The sequence below is a fragment of the Python bivittatus genome, unplaced genomic scaffold (genome assembly GCF_059951505.1).
Source record: "Python bivittatus isolate LINGU-HERP-01145 unplaced genomic scaffold, Pbiv_v1 ctg000810_np1212, whole genome shotgun sequence".
In the NCBI taxonomy this organism is placed as follows: Eukaryota; Metazoa; Chordata; class Lepidosauria; order Squamata; family Pythonidae; genus Python; species Python bivittatus.
In genome coordinates, this window is record NW_028277111.1 from 2,779,527 (window position 1) to 2,807,231 (window position 27,705).

Genomic DNA, 27,705 nt, shown 5'->3' on the forward strand with positions numbered 1-27,705 from the left:
GCAATCTTGCAATATGTGTGTAAAGAAATATTATATGAAGCAAAACTCCAAATGACTTAGCCACCACAGTTATTAAAAGAGGGTAAGAAATACCTGAATGCATATTAATGTTTTTCTACAGGAAACTGGAATTTCAGAGAGACGTTATTTGTTTTCTTGACTGGGCAAAGCTGAACAATTAATTTGATGAATCAAAATCATCCTCCCAAATCTCAATGAAACTGCAGCGCTTAGGAAGGGAGCAGCTTGGCTCAGATGTCATCTTCCATTTTTCTAAATTATTAAAATCCATTAACTGAGTTCTAGAAGATGTTCTAGAACATCTAGAAAGTTCTAGAACATCAAGTTCTAGAAAAGATTTCTGTGCCTGAAGGCTGCCCTCAGTTGGTATATTGGTTATTTGTTAAACTTTTGGATAATCAAATATATAATTCAATTAATTGGGCAACACATTAATTTTTTAAAAAATTAACTATTTTTATGGAAGAAATCTGAAGGCACACTTTCGAAATAGCAGCTGAAAGAGGCATTTCCCTTCCCGTCAATGGACAAAGCCTTCTTTCATTCTCCAGATGAACCACCCACATTTCCTCTTCAGGGGAGGTCCTAGAATTACTCCTGCAGATGAAAAAACCCTGATCTTCCCAGACAAAAATCTGCACAAGGGCACTCATAAAAGACTGGAAATACATCCTAGGTACATCTGGCTGGAAGGGCCTGAAGAGGTCCTCCTAAGAGAACAGTGTAATTCAGCAGAAGGTTGCTTGCTCTTCTTTCCTCTCTCCCCACGTGGGGAGTCTGCAGCCCCAAAGTTGCGCTATAAAGAGGGTGGAAAAAACAAAGAGGATTAGTTTGAGAGGAAGCCAAGATGAGAAAGCCCAGGGTCCAGGCTGGAGGACCAGTGCTGATCATCAAGCGAAGGACCAGAATCAGCAGCCTCAAGAGAGGGAGATGGAGATGGAGAGGAATCAACTGGGTGGGTTCCAGTTCTTTCCTAATAAATCCTGGTTTCAACACAACCACACGCAGAGGAAATACGTGGAGTGCGCATTAGGGGACCCTTTAAAAACAGTGGGGTGTGGGCTGTCCCTCTTTTCACCCCCACCCCAGCACTCTTGCTAAGAGGCACAATTGCTCTTCCTCATTCAGGAGCAGCTCCTACTATCAGATCTTTTCTCACTCACTGGAAAAGAAAGAAAAGAAGGTGTGGAGGTCAGTCCCTTGGTTGGATGGGAAGAGGTGGGGAGACTCTGCTCTTTCTGACCCCAGCTCCCTCTTTCCTTCACACAAAAATGCACAAATACACCCACAGAGTTTCAACCAAACTACTTTAACTAAGGGACACAGGAAAGAATTCTTAACATACATACATATATAGATATACCCAGACAGAGCAATATTTCAGCAACTCTACAGCCACAGGGTGCAGCTGAGGTCAGGATACAGATGGCTCCAAAGTTTGTTTCTCCAGTCAGTTCATACTTTGAGAGCCTTGTGGTGGCAGAACAAAAGGAGATCCAGCTGGCATCTACCAAAGCTCCTTTTCTCCTAAATCCCTTCTTTGTTCATTACTTTTATGGAGCTTCCTGACCAGATTTTGGCCAAGCCTTTCCTTTCTGCATGCTTGGAAGACAGAACAGCTTCTCCATCAGATGGATCTTCCACCCAGCCAGGTTTTCTCACCTTCCTGAGGGTTCCTTGTACCAGATGTTTCTCCTTGTGGTCTCCACTCCCAGGGACAGCCTTGCTGTAAATAAAAGGGGACCCACCTCCCCCAACTTAATTCTTGGAAAGAAGAGGAAGATAGCAGAACTCTGCAGCTTCATGAGCTGCTTTTCTGTTTGGACACATACAAACACACACACCCTTCAACTGATCCCCGCTCTGAATTGGAGCTAACAGGTAAAGAGGACAAATCACTCACTTGATGTTTCCTCGTAGCCTTCTTGATGTTTCTCTGCACGGAAAAACATAGGCAAAGCTAAAAAGATCAGAGATCATCCAATCTCTCCCCCTGTAGGAGGAAGAGCCCCAGGAGATCTTTTCACAGTTGCTTTGTCACACCCTCTGACAGCTACTATTTAAGAGACACAGGAAGGTGTTCAGACACCACCAGTTTTGCTCCAAGAGAGACCTTCTGCCTCTGAGATGGATGGAGGGAAATCGGGAAAGCAGCAGCAGCTCCGAGAGGAGGAACATTTTCATAGAAATCCTCCTCTGCTGGTCTTTGACCAAAGCCTTTGGAAGGGACCGAACCGCGATGCCTCCTCCCAGCTAAGAAGAAGACAGGACTGTCCGGATCTTAGACTCCGCTGAGTCAAGACTGGATTCCCAGCAAGAGGCCGACATTTCAGATGCTCCCAAAGAGGGCTGGGAAAACCGGGAAAACTGGGAAGAAGTTCCAGAAGGAGCTCCCAAACAGAGAGACTTGGGAGGAATCTCCCCACCTTCCTTCACAACCACCCAGCAAAGGTAGTTACAGGACACTTACTGCGATACACCAAGATCCCAGCAATCCCAGCAATCACCAGGACAACAACAGCCACAATGCAGCCGATGATCAGCCCCAGGTTGGATTCTGGAACTGAATTGAGAGAAAGAGCAGAATTGAAGGAGAATGCCAAGCAATCATTCCAAAGAGGGGAGAGCTAACACAGCCAAAAGACTGGGAACTTCCCAAGTTAAAAAGTCTAAGGGCTCATCCTCAGGTCCCTCTCGTTGTAGCATGAAGACGCCTTGCTAACCATGGTTAGACGACATGTCCTCATGATGCTGCCTTCGTCTCACACCAGCCCAGCTGAAGGCAGCTGACATGCATCTTTAGCTGTTCGGTTCAAAAGCAGCAGTTTTCAATCTTGTGACTTTCAGCACTTTACAGAAATAAAGCAACAATACAATAATATAAACTAAATTAATGAAACCATAAAAACATTTTTGTTCTCTTTTTTTATAGGGTGTCCCAATTTGTCAGGACTCTGGCTGTAATTGGGCAGCTATCTTTTTTCTTAAGCTTGAATATTTGCATTTAATCATTTAAAGTAAAAGGGTTCATATCACCTATCTCTTTTTTTGAGTATACAGTTTCATTTTGTTCCTCTCTCGTAAGATTGGTCTCTCCTCCAAAGGAGAAGAAAGGAGTGAATCCTCACTTCTACGCTCTGTCATCTGGCCAGGGAGTGGCAGGACAGAAACTGTTTCCGCCTTTGCGTTTGGAGCTTCCAACTGCCAGGAAGGCAGCCCAGGAGGTGGGAATCCTCTTGCCTCACACACACCCCGGGGTTGGGGGGGAAGGACCCCGGGAAGGCCTTTCTGTAATTTAAATCCATGCCCTGCATTCAGGAATGAGGGACGAGAGATCTTGTCCTCCGTCTCTGTGACAGCCTTCCGCTTGTTCGAAAAATGCTGTCACACACCCCAGCACCCTCTTCTCAAGACTAAACATGCTGAGCTCCTTCTCTTCATCTACAGAGGATTCGGTTTCTATCCCCGATCAGCCTTGTTGCTCTACTGGGAACCTTTTCCAATTGCTCGGAATCTGTATTGATGGGTGTTGCCCAGGACACATGTGAGGAAATTACCCTCAGAATTTGGAAGTTATCATTGATTTGATGTAGCCTGAACTTGCACATGGCTTCTTTGAAGGTACTTCGTGCTTCTGGCTCATATTCAGTCTCCAATCAATCCCTATTACAAAATCTTTTTAGCAAGCCAAGGATTCCCCACCTAATACCCGGACCTTTGATTTTTGTTTCCTAAGCGAGGAACATTGTACTTAGAATCATACACTGGAAGGAACCTAAGAGGTCAACTAGTCTAACCGCCTGCTTAGTGCAGGATCTTTACTATCTCATTTGAGATTTCCCATCCTTCGTGGACACTGTTTCGTTTCAAGTCTCTTTTCCATTTCATTCTGTGACTCTCAGCCCATTCTGAATTTTACTTCTTTCTTTGACGATATCTCCTCACTCAGCCAGTTTCAGATGCTCTGCCAATCTGATAACTCTTTGTTCTACCTATTCTTCCAAGCCATTAAATGGAATATTGAAGAACAGAGGACGCAGGGCTGATTCTTCTGGCACTCCACCTGATACCTTCAACCTGATGAGGAATCATCAACGGGCACTCCTTGAGGAAGATATTCAAGCCAGCTGTGGATCCCCTTAACTGTCAGGCTCTCTGACCTCCTTTAATTAATGGAAGAGGCTCCTGACTGCCTCCAGATGGAGCTTTTACCAGACAAAATGCCTGATTTACCATTAAAAATTAATCTCATGTAACATCCAGATGATCTTATCATCCTTCAGAGATCACTTAATGTGTTTTCTATTTCATTCTCATCAACAACAAATAAAAGAGAATAAAAGAACTTTAAATTCCTCTTGCACAAAACTCGCAACCCTCACTGAATAGCAGCCATAGCGCTTGTGATTTGATGCTTGGTAAAGAAACCAAAGGAGTATTTTACTGTGCCTGGGATATCAGCATAAAAATAAAATTTGAGCATTTTTTGTATAACTGTGATGCTATCATCAATAAAAGACTGGTATTCTGCAGTTTTGGAAGTCCAGGGTAAAAAAAGTCAGTGGAAGTTATCAGCATACAGAGAGTTGTTTGACACAAGGCTTTTTCCTTTGGTTTTAGTCTGAGCCTCAGGAATCCCAATTGATCACTGATCATAAAATAACATCTGCACCTCTTTCTTAGAGCAGCAATGCACAGAGGTGTTTTGTTCTTTACGGGAGGAAAGCCGTGTTCATCTACGATGGCAAAAAATCAGACTGGCAGCCCCTTTTCTGAGGACTGATGCACCGGTCCAGCCACTCTATGCATTTCCTGAAGGGAGCTGCAGTTCACAAATTTTAATGCAATTTGGTACTCAGAAAAGCGGCTACCAGACTCCTCCTGATTTTTGCACTGGAGGAATTCCAAACAAAAGGACACCTGTTTCTGGGGCTCAGCGTAACTCTTCCTGCTCTGCTGGGTGCAGCAAACAGGGGCGGGTCAGAGGCTAAAGGAGGATCTGGGAGCATTTCCTCAGGATGGGACAACCACTGGGGTGGGACTCCACTGCTTCCTTTCAAGAACCGGAAGCCGATTCTACGGACTGTTCCCTGCAGGTCCACAAACCTCAAACATGGGAAAAACCACTGGATTAAAGCTCAAGGATGCTCACATCTGGACACAGCTGGGGTCAAATTTCTCTCCCACAATCCTCCAGCCTGAAAAAGAGCCCAGCCTCTCCCTCCCTGCAGCCTCTCACCCTTCACGGCCATGTCCACAGGCTCCTGCAGGCCGTCATGCTCCACGTGGCACCGATAGTGGTCCCTCTCTTGGGGATCAATCCGGATGCTGAGCCAGTAGTGGTAGGTCCCATCTGCATTGGGGGCCACAGACCCACGGAAGGTGTCCTGCAGCTGTTCCTCCCCGTCCCTCCTCCAGGAGGCATCGATCTCCTTGGGGTAGAAGCCATCCATGCGGCAGACGTGAGTTTCCATACCATCGTCGGCTTCCGTCCTGCTGCTCACCGTCACCACTGGGGCCTCTGCAGAAACGGCACCATCAGAATTAACTCTGGACCCCTCCAGAGCCCGGAAGGGGGACGAGAAACCTGACAGGCAGGAAAGTCTCCCAATACTTAGTTTTAACGCAGGGAATCAACACTCGACTCCTGCAGTGCCTCGAAGAGTTTTAGGAAATGCTGCAAATCTGGAAAAGGCTCAGCCACAAGGACTCCTGATTTTGAGTCCTTCCCAGTGACTCAGTCTGAAAAATCTCTGCCGGCAAATTGAGGGTCCAAGGAAAGTCCACACGGGCTGCTTTGAACTGACTGATCTTGGGCTGCTCCCTTCAGGGGAGGGGTACTGGAGATGCTCTTTTAAGTTCCCTTTCAAAAGAACAACACAGAAGTTTCTCCCTACTTTTTGGCTCCTCTTCCGCTCCCCCAAATCTTGGGCTGCTCCAGGCCCCTTTCAAGGGACACCAAAACCTCCAGAGGGGGAGAGCCAGGGGTGGGGGGTGCAAGGCAGGGAGGGAGGGAGGGAGCCCCCTGTGGGATGGGGAGGGAAGGACAGTTGCTGGGAGGAAGTCAAGGCCGCGCATCACACTTGGCCATGTTTTGGCTAATGGTGGCTTCCCTGAAGAACCCCAAGTGGCCCTGTTGCCTCCTCATGGGATGTGCAAGGGACACCCCAAGTGCTTTTGCTGCCTGACCCACACAGACACCCTCCAGGCCCTTAATTCTGGCCAGCCACACTTACGGTTTGGGAGGGCAGAGGCTGCGGTTCCTGGTCAATTTAATGGCTGCCTGACAACGGGAACTAAGCAGGGCTTCCCGTGTCCTGGAGAGGCAGGAAGGGGAGGAGGGGGATTCCCTCCCGGGCACCAGGCTGCAGACCAGGGACCCAAAGGGGGCCGAAAGTGTGCAAGAGGTCTGGCCATAAAGGAGGGAAGTCCAGCCTGGGCCCAGATGCTCACCTGTCCTCAGCAGCATCTCCTTCCCGTAGGACAGGTACTTCTCCAGCCACTCAGTGCAGATTTCCTCCAGGTAGGCCTTCCTTCCCTGATTATATCCTGGAACAGCATCCCATTTCCTCTGGGTGATCTGGGCCTGGGGGTTGTGAGCCACCCAGGTGAGGTTCTCCTTGTCAAAGGTGATGAAAGTCCTCCCGTCATAGCCAAAGTGCAAAAACCCTCCTTTGCTCCCGTCTCCCCGGAGCTCACAGCCGTACATGCCCTGCCAGGTGTGAAGGCCTGAAAGAGGGACAGGAAGATGGTTTGGGGAGTCCTCAGGAAAGACAGAGACCCCCTCCCTGCAGGGACTTTGACGGAGGAGGGAGGCAGCGAGAAAAGGGATAAATTATGGTTGGAAAATGAAAGAAATACATTTTCCCCCATGAAGCTCCTTATCCTGCCCCCAAATTGGACCTTGAGGGTCTCCAGACCCAGCTGCCCCCCACTTGAAATCCTCCCCGGTTTCCCTCCATCTTCTCCCTCCCCCAAAGTCTCCTTCTGGGCAAAAGGCAGAACAAGCAGTGCCATCTTGGCCTTGGATCCGCAGAGCCCAAAGTCCTCCGTCTGGAGGCTCAACGCAGAGACAAAAGCCCAGAAGGGGGCGAGGGCAGAGGGGGCCCCCAGCCCACATGCCAAGCCCTCCAAGAGAGGCTCCTCGGAAGCTTTTTCCTCAGGAAAAACCCCATTCCTCCTCCCCACATCTGTCTTGAGGTCCCCTGATCAGACCCCCATTGAGATTTTTGCATTCATACATCATGGTGATGGGGGCTCTGGTTCCCCCTCCAAAAAGTATAGAGAGTCCAGTCCCCACAACCTCCTTTTGCTTGAGAGAAGCCAACTGAGGGGCCCTTCCCCACTTCTTCTGCTCCCCAAAGGAATGGGGGATGGCAAGGGGTTCCCCAGGCTCTGCCCTTCCATCCATTGCCCCCCAAAAGGGGGAACTTCCCAGCCCAGAAGGAAAAGGGTCCAGGGCCCGTGAGTGCTTGGCCCCCCCAAAATGGCCCCTGTTGCTCTCTCAGGAGTCCTGCATGTCTGCGTGGTTGCCCCCAAACCCTCCAAGAAGGGGAACCAACACCCCCATTTCTTCACTAGTGTTCAAGGGAAAGAAAGTCCCCCCAATTGCCCCCTTTCTCCCCTCCCTCGATGCCAGCCTGGGTCCCTGCATCTCCCCCGGGATGGAGCCCTGCCCTCTAGCAGGAGCCTCGCCAGGAAGAGGGCAGCTGGCAAGTCCCACTTTCACTTCCTAGGATCAGAAAACGCAGTGGAGGATCCCGAGGGGGGCCGAGAGGAGATGGAGGCGCAGAAGAAACGGAGGGATGGAGCCTCCTCCATCTTTCTTTCTGCCGCCCCTCTGTTGGGGGAGTCTTGGGGGGAAGGGAAGGGATCCCAGCGCAGAAACAGTTTCCTGAATCTGTAGCTGCAAAGAGGGACCGAGAATCTCATGGCCTCAAAGAGGATCCGGTCGATCTGGGAAGAAGCTGGCAGGGATCCTGGTGACCGTAAATCGTGGTCTGCATTCACAAATAGCATGAAGTCACAAGGGCTGATACCCACTTTAGCCTAACCAGAAACAAACCTCGGCTTAGTGCAGTGTGGGAATGAAGCCTTGAAGGGCCACAAAGAAATATTTTCCTTAGGAACAGTAGGAAGTGGCCCAATATTGATTTTTATTTCAAATTTAGTCACCGCCCATCTCATTCAAAGAGTGACTTGCACGCCCAAAGTGTTATTGACCTTTTAAATGGATTTTGAAGCTTAATTGTTTTTTTAAGGTAGCTTCTTCATGGGCCCCTTGACACATTCACATGGGGGTTTTATGATTACGTGATTCAGATCTAAGTGTGAAGCTGAGAATCGGGTTCAAGAAAGAGCGACTGGAGTGACTCCGCTTCCTCGGCCGGGAGACCAGCTGCAGAAGGAGCTTCGGACCAAAAATGGCCGGATGGAGCCCAGACTCCGCGAGAGACAAGTCACAGAAACGTTCAATGCAGGGGAAAATTTCTTAAATCAATAAAGGTTTTGGTTTTACAGTTGAAATATTTGATATCTGCTTATTTTATATAACGTTCTTATAGAATTATTCCTTATTTCTAGATCTCTATAATGAGACTATTTCTATGTGTTACTGCTACAGGTCTCTTCCTATTTATGAATCTGTCCATTATTTATTCATTTCTTTCTTTTAAAAGGCCACCTTCTGGTGCTCAGGGCAGCACATACAGCGTGCCCTCCTCCCCACTACAACAACCCTGTGAGGTAGGTTGGGATGAAAAGGTGGGACTGGTCCAAACCCCCCCAGGGGGCTCACATGACTTTTCCCTCCAGGCTCCTACTGCAGGTCCCCCCTTGAACCTCTGCACCTCCACCCTCTGCATCTCTCCCTCGGCTGGCTCTTCTTTGCCTGCGTCTTCACGGGAGGCAAACTGGGGGAGTCCCTGAGCCTTTGCTCTGTTCTCGGGAGGGGAACCAGCTGAGCTGAGCCCCAGAGCGGTGACAGGAGAAGCAGCGCTGGGCCTTATGGACAAACTGAGCCTCAGCAGATCACCCGGCCCCCATGAGATCCACCCGAGGTTTGGAAGGAGCTCAGAGCTGAGATTGTGGACTTTCTGTCAGGAACTGCAGCTTTCAACCACAATAAAAGGAAACCTTCCCTGGAACTCAGCAAGTCCAAAAGAAAATCAGTTCATTGAGGATTAACATACAGTCCATAGTAGAGATTGCTGGAACTGAAAAGCCCACCCGCGGCTATGCTTTCTTAACCCCTCGTTCCTTGCCCCCTTCCTCCCCTCAGTCTTTCTGGGGCCTTCTCCTGCTCTCACACCAGCACGACTTTGGCATTCTGGAGCACTGGATAAGAAGCCATCTGCTCTAACGGCTATTCACCTAACACACACACACGCATTACTATGGCAGGAGTGAGCAAACTAGCTGTAATGCTGGTTAATTGATTGCGAGGTTCTGACACTTTCTCATTCAAATACACAACCTGCCTCTATACTCAGCCTCTAGAGTTGAGGACTGGAAGGTGGCCAAGGTAACTCCAGTTTTTAAGAAGAGCTCATGGGGAGATCCAGGACTTTACGGACCTCTGTGTGTTCCTGGGAAGAGAGTGGAAAGTGCTATTAAAGATAGAATTACCAAACGTCTGGAGACCCAGGCCTTGCTCAAGGATACCCAACACAGCTCCACTAAAAGAAGATCTTGTCTAACTACTCTGCTAGAGTTTTTGAGGGGGGTAATAAACATGTGGATGAGGCTGAGCCAGTAGACATCACCTACTCTGAGTTTCAAAAAGTCTTCGATAAAGTCCCTTAGCAAAGACTTCTCAGTAAGCTTAGCAGCTGTGGAATAAAAGGGCAGGTCCTCTTGTGGGTTCCCAGGGTTTTGGCCTAGGACCACTTTTTAAAAATAGATTTCTAAATGGTCTAGAACAGGGTGTGACTCGTGGAATTCGCTGATGGCACTAAAGGGTTCAGAGTGGTAAAAACCCTAAGGGACCACGAAGAGCTCCAAAGGTTCTCTGTCCATTAGGGGAGTGGGCATCAAAACGGTAGAGGTCAGCCAATGTGACGCACGCTGGGCCAAAAATCCTAACTCCTGATAGAAGCTAATGGGATCAGAGCTGGCTGGGACAAACGAGGAAAGAGAACTTGGAGTAAAGGGAAACAGTTCAATGAAGATGTCGACACAGTGGGCATCCACTGTAAAAAAGGCCAACAGTATGTCAGGGATGATAAAAAAGGCATTGAAAACAGAGAGGCTAATATCATAATGCCCTTACAGAAATCAAAGGTGAGACCACTTCTGGAATATTGTCGCCACACCTCAGAGAGGATCCAAGGGAGCCAGAGAAGGGTCGGAGGAGGGCGACTCAGAGGATGAAAGGGCGGAAGCGGCTTCCCTGTGAGGAAAGGTTGTGGCATTTGGGGCTCTTTAGCCTCAAAAGGAGGCAAAGAAGAGGGGACCTGACTAAGGTGTACAAAACCAGGGATGGTGTGGATCAAGTGGAAAAGGAGAAGCTGTTTCCCTCTTCCCCAGAGACCTGAACCAGAGGTCACCCAATTAAATTAAATCCTGGAAGAATCAGAACAGACAAAAGGAAATATTGTTTTACACCATGCAGAATTCAACTTTGGCATTCAGTATCATGAGGACTGACGCTGGATACCAGCTGGGCTTCTCCAAAAGAAGGTTGGACCAATTCATAGAAGTCCAGGGTATCCACGGCTCTTACCGTTCATGGCAGTGGGTCTGGCTCTGAAGACCATCTGCTGGGAGGCCAGTGGGCTTCCGGGTGCGGCTGGTGGGCCACTGGGGGAACAGACTGCTGGACTAGAGGAGCCAGGGGTCCGATCCAGCAGGGCACTGCTGAGGTTCTTTTGTCCTCCACTTTGACAGACTCAGGACTGTGCCAGGAGTCTTCTGGGCTTCCCACCGCCCTGGTTGGTCTCCTTCCTCCTTCCTCCACCAGGGGGAGCTCTGGCTGCTCTCTGGGTCTCTCAGGGGCCAGAGGGGACCTGGAAGGGATTTGGGGAGACCCTCCCTGGAGCAGGGGCAGAACTAGCAAAGCTCTTGTGTCTGTTTGGTGTGGGGCAAGAGAAGGGCAGAAGAAGTGGGGCAGCATGTCCTTGTGATGAAAGAGAAAATGGCTTATGGTTGTGGAGAAGATTTGTCTCAGCAAAAAGGAGTCTACAGTTACACATTTGCTTACACCCCTCCTCTAAATAAGGTTCCTGTAAAACGAATCTTGTGCCCCCAAAGATGGGAGAAGGGGGGGCTGCCGAAGAAGGGCTTCCCCCCTTAAGGGCAGCCCCACCAAGAGAGCAGTGCAGGAGTTCAGCCCTTGTGGACCATGGCTGGGAAGACACAGCAGATCTGACCGGTACAGGAAGAGCCCCAAATCGAGGGTTCTCTTCCTTTTATCTCTTCCCTCCCGCAGATGGGAAAGATGCTGGAAGTGGTCCTGTGCCCCTCCAAGAGCCCCAACCCCACTTGACATCCCTGGTCTCTTCTTCCAACTGGAGGAAGAGAAGAGACCCCTGGCCCTTGGGGCCCACTCGCCCCTCCAAAAAGGGGGTGCCAGAAATGCTTCTCCTTGGATGGGATGAGCCTGGGGGTAGGAATCTGGTTTCGCCAGCTGGATCTGCACTTGATCCCTAATTTCTCTGGGGTGGAAACAGACAGGAGGACAAGGATCAGCTTCCACCGGGATCTTCTTAGGATCCACCTGCTGTCAGAATCTGCAGCAATCAAAAGAACAGCCAAAAGAGGACTGATGTATTAGGGATAATAAATGCTGGGTTTGCTTGCTTTGACTCTGTAATTTGTAACAAGGGAGGGGGGAATGAAAGAAGACAGAACTGGTGTCATCTCGAAGGCCAGGAAGAAGAGGTGTTATCAGGGTGAGGAATTCCAAGGCCTCGACTGGGTGAGAAAGAAATCGGGCGCCAAAGAAGAAGAGGGGAGCAGAGGGGGTAAAAGTAGAGGCAAAGTTAGGCGGGCTTTAGTTTTAGCAATGGTTTGCTTAGAGCTGCATGTATCATTCCATTAAAGGAGATTTTATCTGAACCAGGCCTGGTTTAATGAGGATTCTTCTGGATTGGGTTTTGGACGTTGTAGACCTAACACCTGCTTTCGTGGGGGGGGGGGGGGAGACCTGTCATTCCCTTCCTCCTGAGAGAGGAGGAGGAATCCAAAAGTTATTGTGGGCAGTTAAAAATGATATGAAGTTGCCCCACTCTGCTCTTAGGCATAACTTCCCTTCTCTGACCATAGCTCCTGAGCATACCTCCTATACTTTTGTTTCTGAAGCTACCTCAAACTAAGGAGAGGAGGCGTTGCCATGGTTACCAAGGGGCTCCAAGAAGCTGGAAAAGAGGAGTGGGGAGATGTCTCTGGTGTGAGATAACACCAGTTTGGAGCAGTTTGACCTGTCCAAAGTGATACTTAGCAGAGATCTTGTAGGAATCCATGAACTCTTGCCCCCCAACCCTTATTAGCCTAATAAAAACCACACCCCGCATAGCTAATCACCTATTTACCATAAACATGTGATGTATGTAGTATGTATAGTATGTAGTGGTTTGTAGAAGGGGGGTAACAGGAAGTAGGCGGACGGAAAGAGTGTGACCTCAAAAGTACCTCAGCCAATGGGGAAATGGGGAGAAATGAGCGTCAGCATCGGATTGTATAAAATGTGCTGAAATCTGTAAGGGGGGGCGGCTTCTTATTTGCAACGAAGCCCACCAGCCTTTGCAAACGCTTCAATAAACTTTACTTCTGACTAACCCAGAGAGAGACTCCTGAGTGCATTTCTCACACTCCCCCACAGCAGGATGTCCATCAAGGCCAGGCTCTCCTTCTTTCCTGGGGGAGAATTGGGGGGGGAGGAGATTTTGGTCTGTTCTTTACCTTTACAGTATATCACTCCTGTGCTATGTAATTTTTTGTTTTACTTTAAAAATATTTTAAAGTATTCTGTGCAGAGAACCTTAGTTATGGGGCAAGGATAAAATTATGTTAATTTTTTAAAGCCATAAAAATACTTTTAAAATAACCTTTTTAAAAAGTCTGGAAGTGGCCTTTCCCTTGGGAGGGACCCCTTTCTCCCCCCTCCTGCTTCTGGGGGGGAATATGGGGCAGGAGGAGCCACCAGACCCATCACTCACCTTCTCTCTGATTGTAGCGAGTCCTCAGAGTCTCCAGGCTTGCTCTGAACACCTCCTCATTGGCACGTTCATTCTGGGTGTTTCTGTCCCAGTATTGGGGGTGCTCCTTCCCCACCTTCTCCATCCAGGAGACTCGAGGCCGCATCTTCCTGCTGTTGCTGTCATAGTAAACGAAGACGTGATCGTCCACGTACCCCACAGTGACAAAGTGGGGCAGCCCCTGACTGGGCTCTGACACGGCAGTGTAGAAATACTTGAGGGAGTGCGAGGAGGAGCCTGGAAGGGACCCAGAGAGGCAGAGTTAGGGGGCTTCAGCAGAGAGACCCTTGTCAGAAAACGACAGACACGGGTTCGGTTATCCAGTAGACAGAAGTTTTTATTGGGCACGTTTGCAAAGGTGGGTCCCTCCCGCAGCAATGGAGGAACCCCGAAGCAAGGTCTGACAGGTTTTTATACCCCCTATCTGTCCTCCCCCTCCTGCGAGGGCTTGGCTCACAATCTCACCTTTTTTACTGCCCTGGAGCGCCGCTAATTAACCGCAAAACCGCAGACATTCCACTTTCCGAATCCAATCAGCGCAATACACATTCCAATCCCCACTTGACCCGACAGCCGCCCCCTGCCGTTTCTCTTCACTCTGGTGCGAATGTGCCTCTTGCCTGCAGTCTTTCCTCCCTCCTGCCGTCCCTCTCCACTCTGGTGCGAGTGTGCCTTCTGCCCATCCTCCCTCCTGCCACCCCCAAGGCTGCCCCATGGTGCACAGCGCTCTCCCCTAGCAAACATGGTTCGTTTGAGGCCCTCACTTCTCCCTGCCTTCTCACAATCCCCCCTTTTTCTTTTCACGCCTCTGTTGGGCCTCAAACCTGGCTAACAGGATTGCTCCCTCGTCCCGGACCCGGGGCTTCACACACTGGGACAGGTAATTCCCACAAGCAGGGAGACATTGCATTAAGCAACATACTAGGACCAGTAAGGCAATGAAACCAATGGCTAGTACAAAAAGTTGTTTTAACCAAGCAAAGTTAGGTAACCAACTAGTGAGCCACGACCAATTCCATCCCTCTGGATCCTCGGATATGCGAGAGGCTAAGGTCTTCAACTTGGCTAGTTTTGCTTCAACATAATTCTTATTGTTGGTTAGGTTAAAGCAACAAAGACCTTGAAAAGATTCACAGCCTTGTCCTGCCCTTAATAGGAGATAGTCTATAGCTATCCGATTTTGAATGACCACCCTCCTGATCTCAGTGACTTCTTCAGTGAGGGCTGCAATGAGAGAGGATGTAAGGTTGACACTTTTAGCCAGGAGGCAGGCCACCTTCCTTAGGTCCAGGTAAGTTCTTCCGCTTAGTGCAGGAACCCCTACTAAGGAGAGGGCCAGAGCCATGGCTTCTGTTTCGGACAAGAGTGTCACATCACTCTCACAATCAGATGGCAGCTCCCTTTTCTTTTTCTTTTGATGGGTGCGCTTGCATTGGAGGCAGGGCATATAGAGAGGTCAGGCGCCCTATGGCACAAGGGCCCCCTGAACTATAGGCTGGAACATAGGTGTAAGCTTCATGTCCACATAACAAAAAGAAACCTTTAGGTAGGTATAGAGGGGTTGAGGCGTAAGGGATATTATAGACCCCTCCACAAGTGAAAGCAGGACCTTTTGAGGGCAATGGGTGGGTACGGTTCTGGGTATTGTTGAAATATACACATTGAGTTGCATTGGTTATCCCCAAGAGATTTAGAGCAGTCCAGGGTCTTGGTATGGGAGAAGACCCAAAATGATAGAACATCCCCCTCCCACGGGGATCATCCCCAGTGATCAAAGCTGTCTGTGCCAATTCTACGCCTTTATGTTGGTCATCTCCTCCCCTGCCTTAGTTCAGTTCCTTTTAAGTTTTACTTTGAGTCTGTCTCCCGGTTGGGCAGTCCATGGTCGGGGGTCGGGAGCTTGCTTAACCCGATGGTAGTGGGTCCAACCCCCCTGTCAGGTCCGAACCGCTGATTCAGTTGTCAGGAGAACTTGGTATGGTCCCTCCCAAGATGATTTCAGCTTCTCATCCTTCCACGTCTTTATCAGGACCCAATCCTCTGGCTTGTGGGGGTGTTGGTCTTTCAGCAAGGGGGCCGTTGAGCGAGGAGTCCCTGTTTTCTTAGAGACAAGAGAGATTGTGACAGTACCAAGAGATACTTTCTCAGGAAGGCATCCTTTAGCTCGGGGATAGGCTCTCCCATTGGAGCCAGGAAAGGTCTTCCCATCATCAGCTTGAATGGGGAGACCCCCACATCCTTGCGAGGGGCTGTCCGCATTCGAAGCAGAGCAACCGGAAGTGTCTTTGTCCAAGGTAGCCCTGTTTCCAATCCCAGTTTGGTGAGATGTTGCTTCAACACCCCGTTGGCCCTTCCCACAGCTTTACAGTGTCTACCAAAGCCTGAACCCACCGTGAGACCCTTCGTGCAGTTTCTCCACCATCCCCTCATGTCAGCACGGCTCACTACTGGGGTGAGGGACACTCCCTTTCCCAACTCTAGTGCCCGTTTCAAAGCGTGCACTTCACACAGCTGAGCCGACCAATCCCCTGGTAGTGCCCCCTTCTCTATTGTCTCTCCCTCCGCCGCCACTATCGCATATCCTGACTTCCTTTGTCCCTGCTCTACTCGACTAGACCCATCCACAAACCAGACCTCACCCTCCTCCAGCGGGACCTCCTGCAGGTCCTCCCGGGTCTTTGTTTGCAGCTGCAACAGGGTGGAGCACTCGTGCTCTGCCGGCTCCCATTCTTTCCACTACCCCGCAAGAAACTCCGCTGGGTTCAAATTCCTGTCTGTTCCTACCACCACATCAGGACTTATCCGGAGAACTGTCTCATATTTCAACATCCTCCCTTCTGTCATCCAAGCAGCCGCCTGCTGACTAAGCACACTTAAGATCTGATGGGGTGAATGGACAATCACGGGGCTCCCAAAAGTGAGTTTTTTCCCTTCTGTCACTAGTACAGCAGCGGCAGCCACTGCCTGCACACAAGTCGGCCATCCCCTCACCACCGGTTCTAGGGCTTTGCTCAGGAAGGCCACTGGTTGATATTTCCCAGCCCGTCTCTGAGTCAGCACTCCAATGGCAGTTCCAAGTTCGGTAGAGCCGGGGCCGTCACCAGGCTCCTTCGTAATTCCCCCACTTCTCTGTGTCCCTGTCTGTCCATTCTACCCTGTCAGATGATCCTTTCAACTTCTCATACAGAAACTGAGCCTTGCTCATGTACTCATCTATCCATAGCCTGCAATATCCTACTAAACCCAGAAACCGCCGCACCTCCGTTTTAGTATGATGGGGCTTCAACTGCATTATCCCCTGTATCCGAGAAGGATCAATCAACTTCTCGCCCTTCCGGAGTACATGTCCTAAATACTTGACCTCCCTTTCCACAAATTGGACCTTCCCTTTTGACACCTTCAATCCTTCTTCAGCCAACCAGTTCAATAAAGCCACTGAGTCTTCTCTCACCTTTACTTCCTTCTCTCCAGACACCAACAAATCATCCACATACTGCAGCACCCGAGAACCCCCAGGGGCCCGGAACCCCTGGAGTTTCTCTTCCAATGCCTGTCCAAACAAGAGGGGGCTCTCGGTGTACCTCTGGGGCAGCACCGTCCATCTCAGTTGTTGCTTCAGCCCGCGCCTCCCATCCCGGGACAGCGGGTATTGGGCTTGCCGCAAACCCGTCACCCCTGGTTTCAAGGGGATGCTAATTGGGGCTATGCGAAACCGCCCCGCCACCTTCTCCTGCCCATACCTCAGGGTTCACAACCTCCACGTCCGCCTCCCGCAACAAACACATCCTTTCTGCCTGTTCCACATTCCACAACTCCACTCCTAGACTACCCATGAGATCCCTTCCCAGCAAGTTCACTCTCGCCTGTGGGATCAGTAACACATCTGCAGTTACCTCCTTCCCATTCCACTCCAGTCTCACTTCCTCCAGTACGTCTGCCTTGACCAGAGAGCCTCCCACCCCCATCACCGATACCGATGCGCCCCGGGATTTCGCAATCCCTGGGATGTTCGAGAGGCTCTGGTGTCCACGAGGAACTGCCGTTCCTCGCCAGTGGGACCCACCGTGATGTTTACCAAGGGTTCCCCGTGGGTCCCGGTTGGGGAACCATGACCCCCCTAGTCGTACAGGGGGAAACTCCTCTCATGTTCTCCCGATGTTCAGCATTATTGGGATCCCAATTTGGGTCTGCCAGAGGGAATTTAGTATCTGCGGCCAGGGCATTTGGGACATTTGCATTCCTTTGCTCCCAAGCCCGAGCGCAGCTCGCCAAATCTGGCCCCTCTCTTCTGGCGTATAGAGGTGGGCTAAAATGTAATTCAGTTCCCCCAGGAGTATTCCACCGGGCCGAGAAAAAGTTCCAATTGTTCGGCGGCGGTATGGGCGTTCTCTTGCATACGAGGGAGGGTCCTTTTAATTCCCTCAACTCACTGGGTTTGATGGGAATCGTTACGTAACTGGTGACGGCCACCCCCTGTGCGTTCGTTCCGTTCGGGACTTCCCGGACGGGGAAGGCACTGGCCAACCTTAGAATAAAGGGCAAGTTCTGAATGTCTTGGTTCAGCTGGTCCAGCTCTTTCCGCAGCCCGGGATAGGGTGGGGGCGCCGGAGGGGGAGCGATAGGAAGAGGAGGAGGAGGAGGAGGTAGCGGCCCCCATTGAGGTCTAGTCAGCCAGAGGTCCTCCTCATCCTCCTGTTCTTTTTGGACAAAAATTTTGGCTAACTTGGGTCGAGGCCCCTCCCAATGAACATGGAACCAGACTTCCACATAGGGTTCCTGTGTTAACATTTTATGCTCCACAATGTAGTTTTTTAGTTGGGTCACCCAGTAATTACTGGGGATTCCAATGGTAGGGGAATTCGGGGTCCACTAGTGGATATTTTCGCCATTCTTTAGTGCACAAAGTTATCATGGTCGGTTTTTCCAGACCCCTGGTGAATGGACACAACCAGGGTGTCTCCCACTGTTGCAACAATTGTCCTAATGGAGAATCCATGGGGATTCCCCCTACTGCATTTTTCCCACTGGCCCCTGGCCTTACACTCTTACTCTGCGCCTTACCCATCCTTCCTGACTACGTTTCCCACCTTACAGAAGGTCCCGGACTCTTCTGTCCCCTTGCGGCGTCCAACGCCTCGTAACCACGCTAATCTACCCGAGATTATGGGTAGGCTGTACTCACCAGACCTCCCGGAGGTCTCCTCGTCGGCCGACTTCCTCTTTACTTCTGTCTGACTGGCGATTGGAGTCCCGTCCTGGACCCGACTCCGGGGAAAACGGGAGACACCTCAACGGGGTGTTACGGCCGATTACTCACCGGTTCCCCACAGTCCGGTCCACGTCGAGGACTCCTGCCTGGCTCGCCAATTTTGTCAGAAAACGACAGACACGGGTTCGGTTATCCAGTAGACAGAAGTTTTTATTGGGCACGTTTGCAAAGGTGGGTCCCTCCCGCAGCAATGGAGGAACCCCGAAACAAGGTCTGACAGGTTTTTATACCCCCTATCTGTCCTCCCCCTCCTGCGAGGGCTTGGCTCACAATCTCACCTTTTTTACTGCCCTGGAGCGCCGCTAATTAACCGCAAAACCGCAGACATTCCACTTTCCGAATCCAATCAGCGCAATACACATTCCAATCCCCACTTGACCCGACAGCCGCCCCCTGCCGTTTCTCTCCACTCTGGTGCGATCGTGCCTCTTGCCTGCAGTCTTTCCTCCCTCCTGCCGTCCCTCTCCACTCTGGTGCGAGTGTGCCTTCTGCCCATCCTCCCTCCTGCCACCCCCCCAAGGCTGCCCCATGGTGCACAGCGCTCTCCCCTAGCAAACATGGTTCGTTTGAGGCCCTCACTTCTCCCTGCCTTCTCACACCCTGAACCTATGGGGCACAGCAGGCCCCGAGTTGAGGGCCTGGGGAGGAAGAAGGAGGAAGAAGAGACCTGGGGGGCTGAGGAAGAAGGGGAAAGGAAGGGGGAGAAGATGGAAGAGGGACAGAAGGCAGAGGGAAGAAAGAGGGAGCGACTGAGAGGCAAAGAAGCAGCTTCTGGAGGGCCTGAAGGGTTGGAGGAGAGAGAAGTTGGGGGGTGGGAGAGGAAGGGAAGGGAAAGCAGGGCCAGAGGGAGAGCAGGATCCCCAAACCGTACCTGCCACCCCAAATTGTTCCCTCCCCCCTTCCAGCAAGGCCTCCGTGAAACCCTCTTCTGGATTGCGGAGACCCTGCCCCAATGAGGCTGCAGTTGCCTCACAGAGAGAACGGGGGTTCCACCCCCCAGAAGCCCAAAAGCAGCAGGAAACCCCACCTGGTCACCCCCAACTTTCCATTCATGGAAAAAAAACCATTCTCACCTCACGAGGGCCAAAATGGATTGCTAACAGGTGCAGATTTTAGGGGAGATTTTATAAAATGGGGGAGGGAAAGGGGGGAAGAAGGGATCCAGGTGGGACCCTTGGGGGCAAAGCCAAAGTGCTTGCCAGGGAGATGTGGGCAGTCAAAGCGGGGAGTGAAGGGAGCAGGAATGAAGCCACGCAGCCCCCATGGATCTTCCTGCTCGGCCCCGGCTGGGAGATTCCCCCTCCGGTCCCAGAGTGAAGGCATCTGAGCAGGAATTGGCTTTGGACCCAGGACCAAATGGGGCTCACCGTCATTCCACAGAAAATCTCACTGCGGGTTGTCCCAAGATTTCTTAAGTGCAGCAGCACAATTAGGGCACCAAAACTCTTCTTCCCAGGTGTTTGCAAGACACCAGGTTTACTCTAGATCTAAAACACTTTGTTCACTTTCCATGGAACTTCTTCAGGAAGTTTTCCTCCTCCTGGGCTGATCCTGCACTTTTCTCCAGCAGCACTTTGGAAATCACCCTCCACAAGCAGACTCACAGCATCCACAAGATGAAAAGAGCCTTGGAGGTCATCTAGTCCACCCCCTGCCCAGTGCAGGGATCCCAATGAAAGCCTCTTTCTTCTCCCGAAGATGGTTCCAGCCTCCGCTTCAGCCTCCCCAGGGAAGGGGAGCCCCCAACTCTCTGGACGATGGGTTCTGTCAGGTTTAGCCCAGGGAACTCCAGGAGACCATGCAGATTCAATCCAGCAAGGTTTATTAGCTACAACCTCTATCAAGAATCTTCCCAGACTGGAACCAGTTCCCCGGGTCCGTCAGTAAACATAGTCTGCATTCCTCAGGGAGGTGCCAGCCTCATCCTCTTATCTCTTCCCCGCGCTTCGGGGGATGAAAGAGCAATCTTCACTCCCCGATTCTGGCCTCCACTATTCCAGTCCATCACAGGTTCCCTGGTCAAAATGCTTAGGGGAGCAGTTCAACTAGAATCTGCATCCCTTTCACCTCAATCCATCACGTTATGAATTATTGGACTGGATTTTTCTAATCCAATTGAAAGGGAACTTTGTTATGGCCAAAGATCAGCATAGGATAATCATACTGCTGAAAAAATGAAATATTATGATGAAGAAGGGCAACATACAAAACCATCATCATAGAATCAGGTGCACTACGATAAGTAGAAAAAACAGTATATCAGGAGAGTCAGGTCTATAAAGATATATAATAAGCAACCCACACCTCACCAGAAATAAATAAAGTATGGACAAACCTAAAGCTACTATAAAATTACCCTTTCTGAAATACACGAAACCACCTGAGGAGAAAAACCGGGCAACGTTCTGCGTGACAGCAGAGCTCCCTTCAGACACCAGGAGAGATGCATAAAAACTCTTGGGAAGTCTGCTAGCCACGCTGAGGTAAAGGGGCTTTGCACGGGGCTGTAATATTCAGTTGTTTCCCCCTCCCCCTCCCACAGGGGCGCAGTCCTTCCGGGGAGGGCTCTTCTCTGTCCCTCCCCTTGAGCCCCCCCCGAAGGAAGAGCCCCCCACTTGGCCAGGCTGAGAGCTCTTCTGTGCCCCAAATAAACCAACGGGGTAAGGCGAGAGGCAGATCTCTGGAGGCGCTTATGCGCTGATCCACCGGCATTTTAGAGGCTTGGCCTAGATGGGTTTGGTGCTCCATGTCCATAAGGCACTGCCTGAGAAGCAATGTTGCCTGATCATAGCCCTTATCAAGTACCTCAGAAAAATAGGGATCTGGGGTAGAACAATCTGACGGAATCCAGGGGCCAAGGCCTCTCCCCACAGGAAAAGAGGTTTCAGCTAACAGGCAAAAATTAGGAGCCAGAATCTGCCCTCGACCTTCATCAGCCCCAACTCCAGGCACGGGGACCTTGAGGAACCCAACAAGGCGCCTGAAACATCGCCTGGAGGAATCAGGGCTGGACGTGCTCCAAAGAGACAAAGCTGGAAAACGGTCCAAGCTGCGCCCCATAAGTGAGCCGGACCAAAGATTTAGCTGGGAATAATTTCAGAGCCGCTGAAAGGCATCATCTGCCCCCCAACCCCCATTCCCTGGAATCACAAGATGGCTGCTGAACCTCTTTGTGCAACGTAGCTGGGTGTGCCCTTCATCTACCCGAGGCATGAAACACTCCCCCCTCCAGGTATTTAAAGCAGGAAAACTGTACAATGCAAACTTTATTCATGTGCCAGGAATAGTTTTAGGCCTTCTGGCAAACACCATCATTTTGTGGTTTGAGTAATTCATCTCCAGCTGAGGGTCTTGACAACTTTGAGCCTGGGCTGGCAATGCCTCCTAGGGCCAGTGGGGATCCCAGAGAGGATCGCAGCGTCGTCAGCACAAAGAAAGGTAGAAAAGCCCCTCAGCCAGCTTGGGAGGACGGGGATCCGGTCTATGCAACTCTCCAAATGATCAATGATCTTCAATGTCACCGCCTAGATCAATGTTTCTCAAACTCAGCCATTTGGACTTCAGTGTGGACTTCAACTCCCAGAATTCCCCCTCAGTCCCAGAAACCCATGGGGTCTCCCCACCCTGGCCCCACCCCTTGCCCTGCTGATGCTGCTTGGGACTTCCTGTTGCCACCACCCATGGGGGCGTGGCTCACCTGGATCCTCCCCCTAACCTCAGTCTGTGTGTGGTGGGTCCAGTAGCCTGTAGAGCCCTTCTGGTGACTCAGAGATAAACAGAGAAAATTATGTCAATTTCTGTCATGCAAACTCTGGAGAAAAAAGTTTCCAGCCTCAAATTCACAGGCAGAAACAACACCAACTTTTACGGAAAACTATAAAAAAAGAACACATAAAATCACTTTTAAAGGTCAAAAGACAAGCATGGAAGAGACAGACTCCAGGGCTGCCCAATTAACAGGAAAACAGCCGCTTCTAAGTTGGTTGAAAGAATCAAAGGAAGATACGGAGTTCCTGGGAACTCGGTGAACTGCAAAGTCCGCACGGCCACCGGGTGGCGCTGCTCTACCGCAATCGGCAACGCGATCCCTTCGGAAAGCTCCTAGGATGGGAAATTCTTCCATTTTCAGGACTGACCTGCGCACAACCTGGGTCTGGACGGAGAAAGGCCGGAGCTGCGCAGCGCAGAGAAAGAACCAGCGGGGTCCTGCTGCTCATTCCCTCCCTTTGCGGTCCGAGGCAAAGTCCTCGCGTCCGTCTTCCCGCTCCATCCCCACTGTCTCAGCAGACCTCACCAGGGGCAAAAAGGCTCTGCCCTCCGGAGAGGATTATGGGGGGGGCGGTCCTGCCTGTGAGCACCGTGGCAGGAGGGGCTGAGGACGGTGGGAACTGGCATCCTCGCACACCCTGCCAGTGCCAAGGACGGGGGACGGGCGCATGGGCCCGTGGGCTCTGGCCTAAGGACCAGGCAAGGGGTGACCAGTCCGGGGGGGCTGTGGACGAGGAGAGGCGGAGCTCACAGTGGCGGCAGCCAATTTCGGTGTTGTGGGGCGAGTCTGGGGCTTTGGGCGCCTGGCTCCCCCTCTTCCCACCTCCCAGCCACACCCACGGCAGGGTCGGGAGCCTACCAGGAGATCCCGGGGAAGAAGGTCCTGGTTCATAGGAGGCAGCTGGTCCTCAAAGATCGATACATATTTATCCCATGGACCAGGCAATACCCACTGAGCTGTACACTCTAGTCACCCACCGCATACAGCTCTCAGTTGCAACCAAGCTATTGCAGCATTGGCTTGTGGTTTAGTGTTGCACGGACCCAGCCACGCTGGTTTATCAACCCTGTTTAGGCACGGGATGGCGTGTGAACACATTTGTGCTATAGACCATGGTTAAGCATGGCACAGCTTAGCATGACCTTTCTGGTTCCAGATGTGTCAGGGCTAAAACAAGGGCTGCGATTGATTTATCCTCCTGTTAAGGTGTTGGAGGTGTGCTGCAGAGCAGGATCTCAAATGACACACCATAAGGAGTCAGGAGTTTGTATATAAAGTTCGTTTTTATATAAAGAAAATCACTAGCCAACGTGAACTGTCATTGACGTTACTCTTAAAAAACCCTCACTGAGTGGGTCCCATATTCCTCAAATTCATGCAGTCTTCAACACATCCCTTTTTAATCTTGGTATACACTGCGTGCACAATTATTAGGCAAGTTGTATTTTTGAGGATGAATTTCATTATTGAACAACTACAGTGCTCTTGGTCAATCCAAAATGTTAATAAACCTCAAACCTGAATATTTAAGAAGTGTCTTCTAAAAACTGGCAGTAGGTTTGGGAGTTGATTTTGAGTCCATCTTCAACCCAGAAAGGTCCAACTAGCTCACCTGTAACAATACCAGCCCATACCAGTCCCCCCCCTCCACCCGGCTGGCGTCTGAGTCGAAGTGGAGCTCTGTGCCCGTTACTGATCCAGCCACGGGCCCATCCATCTGGTCCGTCAAGGGTCACTCTCATCTCATCAGTCCATAAAACCTTTGAAAAATCTGTCTTCGGATATTTCTTGGCCCAGTCTTGCCGTTTCAAATCATGTGTCTTGTTCAGTGGTGGTCGAGTTTCAGCCTTCCTTCCCTTGGCCATGTCTCTGAGCACTGAACCCCTTGCACTTCTGGGCACTCCAGGAAGGCTGCAGTTCTGGAACATGGCAGCGCTGGAGGATAATGGGTTCCTGGTAGCTTCACCTTTGATTCTTCTCGAATCTCTGGCAGTTAATTTCTGTCTTTTTTTCTTAACACGTTTCTTGCGACCCTGTTGACTATTTGCAACAAAACGTTTGATGGTTCTGTGGTCACACCCCAATATCTTAGCGATTTCAAGAGTGCTGCATCCCCCTGAAAGACTTTTTACAATTTTTAACTTTTCAGAGTCAGTTAAATCTCTTTTTTGGCCCATTTTGCCAGAGGAAAAGAAGCTGCCTACTAATTATGCACACCTTGATGTAGGATGTTGACCTCCTTAGGCCACACCCTCCCTCATTACACAAACACACATCACCTGATATGCTTATATCCCATAAGCATTCAGGTTTCTACAGCTTGGAGGTGGAAAATGCGCATAAAAATGATCATATGGTCAACATACTCACTTGCCTAATAATTGTCCACATAGTGTATAGTCTATGGAGGGGTGATTCACTGGAAAGAACCCCATTTTTCCAGACCCCAATTGGACAATACAACATACAACTAAAACTATCTCATATAGTCACATATAGATGGAAAGGAAGCGGTGAGTTTCTTCAGTGATATTCAGCCCCACCAACTAAGATGCCTTGTTACGTATTTGACAACCCATCTAGAGAACTGGACCCCACTGAATCTGTTGTTTTTTATGAGTTTTTCAGAATTTCTAGCCCCCCTTTAAAGAGATTAACAGGGCTTCATTCCCATCATCTGGGTCACAAGGCACGTGTCCCCCCTGCCCCATGTACACCACGGTAATCATGGCTGTGGGGCAAGTGGACACAACGGGCTTGCCTTTTAGGCAGAAAGGAAGACGGGAGATCAGAGAAAGAAAGAGAAAAACAGGATGACAAAAGGAACTTTGGGGAAAGAATCCATTAAGAAACAGGGTGCAAAGTGAAGGGACAGGATGTGTTTCCTAAATAGCTTGTCCAGGGGCCATATTGATTATTATGAACAGAAAGACAAGAAAGATCATCAAATACATAGAAAAAAATATTCTGGTAACAATGGCATCCTGTTCTCCAACGAACTGCAAGATCCGCTGTTCTAGAGCAGCGTTTCTCGACCCCAGCCACTTTGAGACGTGTGGACTTCAACTAAGGTGCTGGCTGGGGAATTCTGGGAGTTGAAGTCCAGACGTCTTAAAGTGGCTGAGGTTGGGAAACGCTGCTCTAGAGCACCCTTCCCCAACTTGGTGCCCTCCACAGGGTAGCCCAGGGATTTGGAAAATGTGTCACAATTAGGAAAAGCAATTTGAGAGTAACAAAGATTTAAAAGAGGTAGTGTTCCCCACCCCACCCCACCCCACCCCACAAAATAAGACCACAGACACAGGCCAAGCTGCCAGGAAAACATCGATCCCCACCCTCCCAAGAGGAGGGCTGCAGTAAAATATTCAGCCCACTTTTATTAACGTTTGCAGAGAATGTCCATCAAGGGGATTAGACAGAAGTTTTAAAAGAATATCTGGAATTGCCATCGAGCACTGAAATACCTTTGAGAGAACCTGCTCTTGACATGCAGCAACTAAAAGGAAGTATAAAATTGGGCAATAGAGAAGATGATTCCACTTACAACTTTTATCCAAGGAAAATCAATCACATTCCAGTCCTTCAACACTGACTTCTTTGTTAAATTTTAACCTCTCAAAGAATGGTAAAATTCAAGGGTTTTTATTTTTTTAACTAAAAGCTTCTGCTGCCTGAAAAAGTTTGAAAACCCCTACAATAGGCTAGGATTATTTGTTAGAAAAATATCAACTAGATATTCAGTCAGAACATTTTAAAAACCCTGAAAGGACACTATACAATACGATTTGAAAAGCAGGAGAGTACAAAATGTATTTTCTCTCTTTTGTCCTATTCTCAAAGAATATCCCATGGTGGTGTCCATAAAGTCACAAGATGTTCACAGCAGCACTGAGCCAATCTTGGCAGATTTTGAAACAAAAGAAGCAGGGAAGGGACTGTTTAGTCCTTGGCTGGGAGACCACCAGGAAATCTCAGAGGCTGAAGGCGAAGCTAGAAACTCACAAAAACATCCCACAAGATGGCAACAGAAAATCACTTCTCTGTTGTTACTAAAAAGCAACATGGGTAAGTCCTTGAAGTCACGGGAGTTGAGTTCAATCTGAGGGAGATCTTGCCTTTTTTCCTGGAATGGGGGGGGGGGGTGACCTACAGTAGTAGAGACTCTGTCTTCCCCCCCCCCCTTCTGGCATCCTGGCCCTGATGCAAAGCCCGCCATAAAGGAGAGACACCTTTTGTCCTTCTGCGGGAAAGCTGAAGCCTAAGAAGGCACTGCAAGAAATGAGGAGGAGTGTGGCGGTGCCTTTTCCCAGAAACAAACTTTATTAAATCCGGAGCTCCCTTCCTCAGATGCCCTCGGATTTCTTGCAGCCACACATGGACTAGCACGACTCTCCTCTTCCATTGCAGGAAAGAATTTAAGCAAAGCACAACTTTGCCACTTGGCCCAGTGAAATTCAGGCAGATTAAGACAAAAAAGTCCTGTTCTGAGTTTCTCAGGACTTAAATGACTTTTTAATATTTTTAACTCTGCAAGCTGAATTAAATAATAATATGGAATAATAATAATTTTAAAATATTTTTAATTCTGCAAGCCGCCCCACATTGGGGGGGGGGGGAGGTTCTGGGATGGAAGAAGAAAAAAGCTCCGGGGATATTGGGGTTTAGGATGCGGTGGGGGGGGGGAGATCGAGGCCAAGGGGAACATCAAGCTGGACGGTTCTTTAGGAAGACTATTCACGGAGCGGAGCGTTTCTCTGCACACTCTCACCCCGCTGCATTCACACGGCCACCTTTTGGGGGGAGGGGGAAAAGAGAGAGATTCCCTGAATGAATTCCCACGAGCAGAAAAAGGGGCTGTAACCCCCTACCCCCCCAAAGGGACTCACCGAAGCAGCTCTCCGGAAGGGCGACTGCCACGAACAGCAGAAGCAACAGGCGCACAGAGCGCAGAGCCATCCTGTCCGCAAACCTCCACCTGCGCTCCCCCCCCCTTCAGTCGCGGGCAAAGAATGAGGGTGAGCAACACCCCAATAATCCAGAGAAAGCAGGCGTTGGCCAGGCGTAACCAGTGGAATAAAAGCATTCCCATGTCGTCAGTGGGTGCTAGGCAGACGTCCAGGCACAGCCTTCCAGAGAGGCGGAAAAGGAAAGCGAAAGTTCCTTGGGGAAAACCCCCTTGCAGGGATTCCGCGTCTTGGGGGAGGGGCGGAACTGCGGGGCTCCAAAGAGCGGGAGGCTGATCCGGGCGGGGGGAGGGGGAGGGGCGCAGGCAGGGGGTCGCGTCCCTTTTGGACCCCACAGAGCCCTCGCAGGCGGGGAAGAGGCGAAGGTCGGAGACCCCAAGTGAACTTGGCTCTGTGGCGTCCTTGGGGTGCTCCGAGCTCGGTGGTTTTCTTGCAAACCCGGCTAGGTAAGATTTTCAGTGAAAGCGTCTGAAACGTCTGCAAGAA

At 50.3% G+C, this 27,705-nt stretch overlaps 1 protein-coding gene across 2 annotated transcripts; it reads right to left on the reverse strand.

The window, feature by feature from the left end:
• LOC103064902 (BOLA class I histocompatibility antigen, alpha chain BL3-7-like) lies at window positions 1-27,339 on the reverse strand. 2 transcript variants are annotated; one of them, XM_088129689.1, is made up of 7 exons: window positions 27,142-27,339; window positions 13,179-13,454; window positions 6,475-6,750; window positions 5,261-5,542; window positions 2,492-2,584; window positions 1,925-1,957; window positions 1-817 (listed from the first exon to the last, which is right to left on the reverse strand). In XM_088129689.1, exons 1-7 carry the CDS (start codon window positions 27,209-27,211, stop codon window positions 750-752), a joined length of 1,098 nt encoding a protein of 365 aa, XP_087985815.1. In that variant the 5' UTR covers window positions 27,212-27,339; the 3' UTR covers window positions 1-749. The 2 variants fall into 2 exon arrangements, with proteins under 2 accessions (XP_087985815.1, XP_087985816.1); XM_088129690.1 differs by lacking the exon at window positions 1-817 and having other exon boundaries at window positions 1,106-1,957.
• Between the last annotated feature and the right edge of the window lie 366 nt (window positions 27,340-27,705).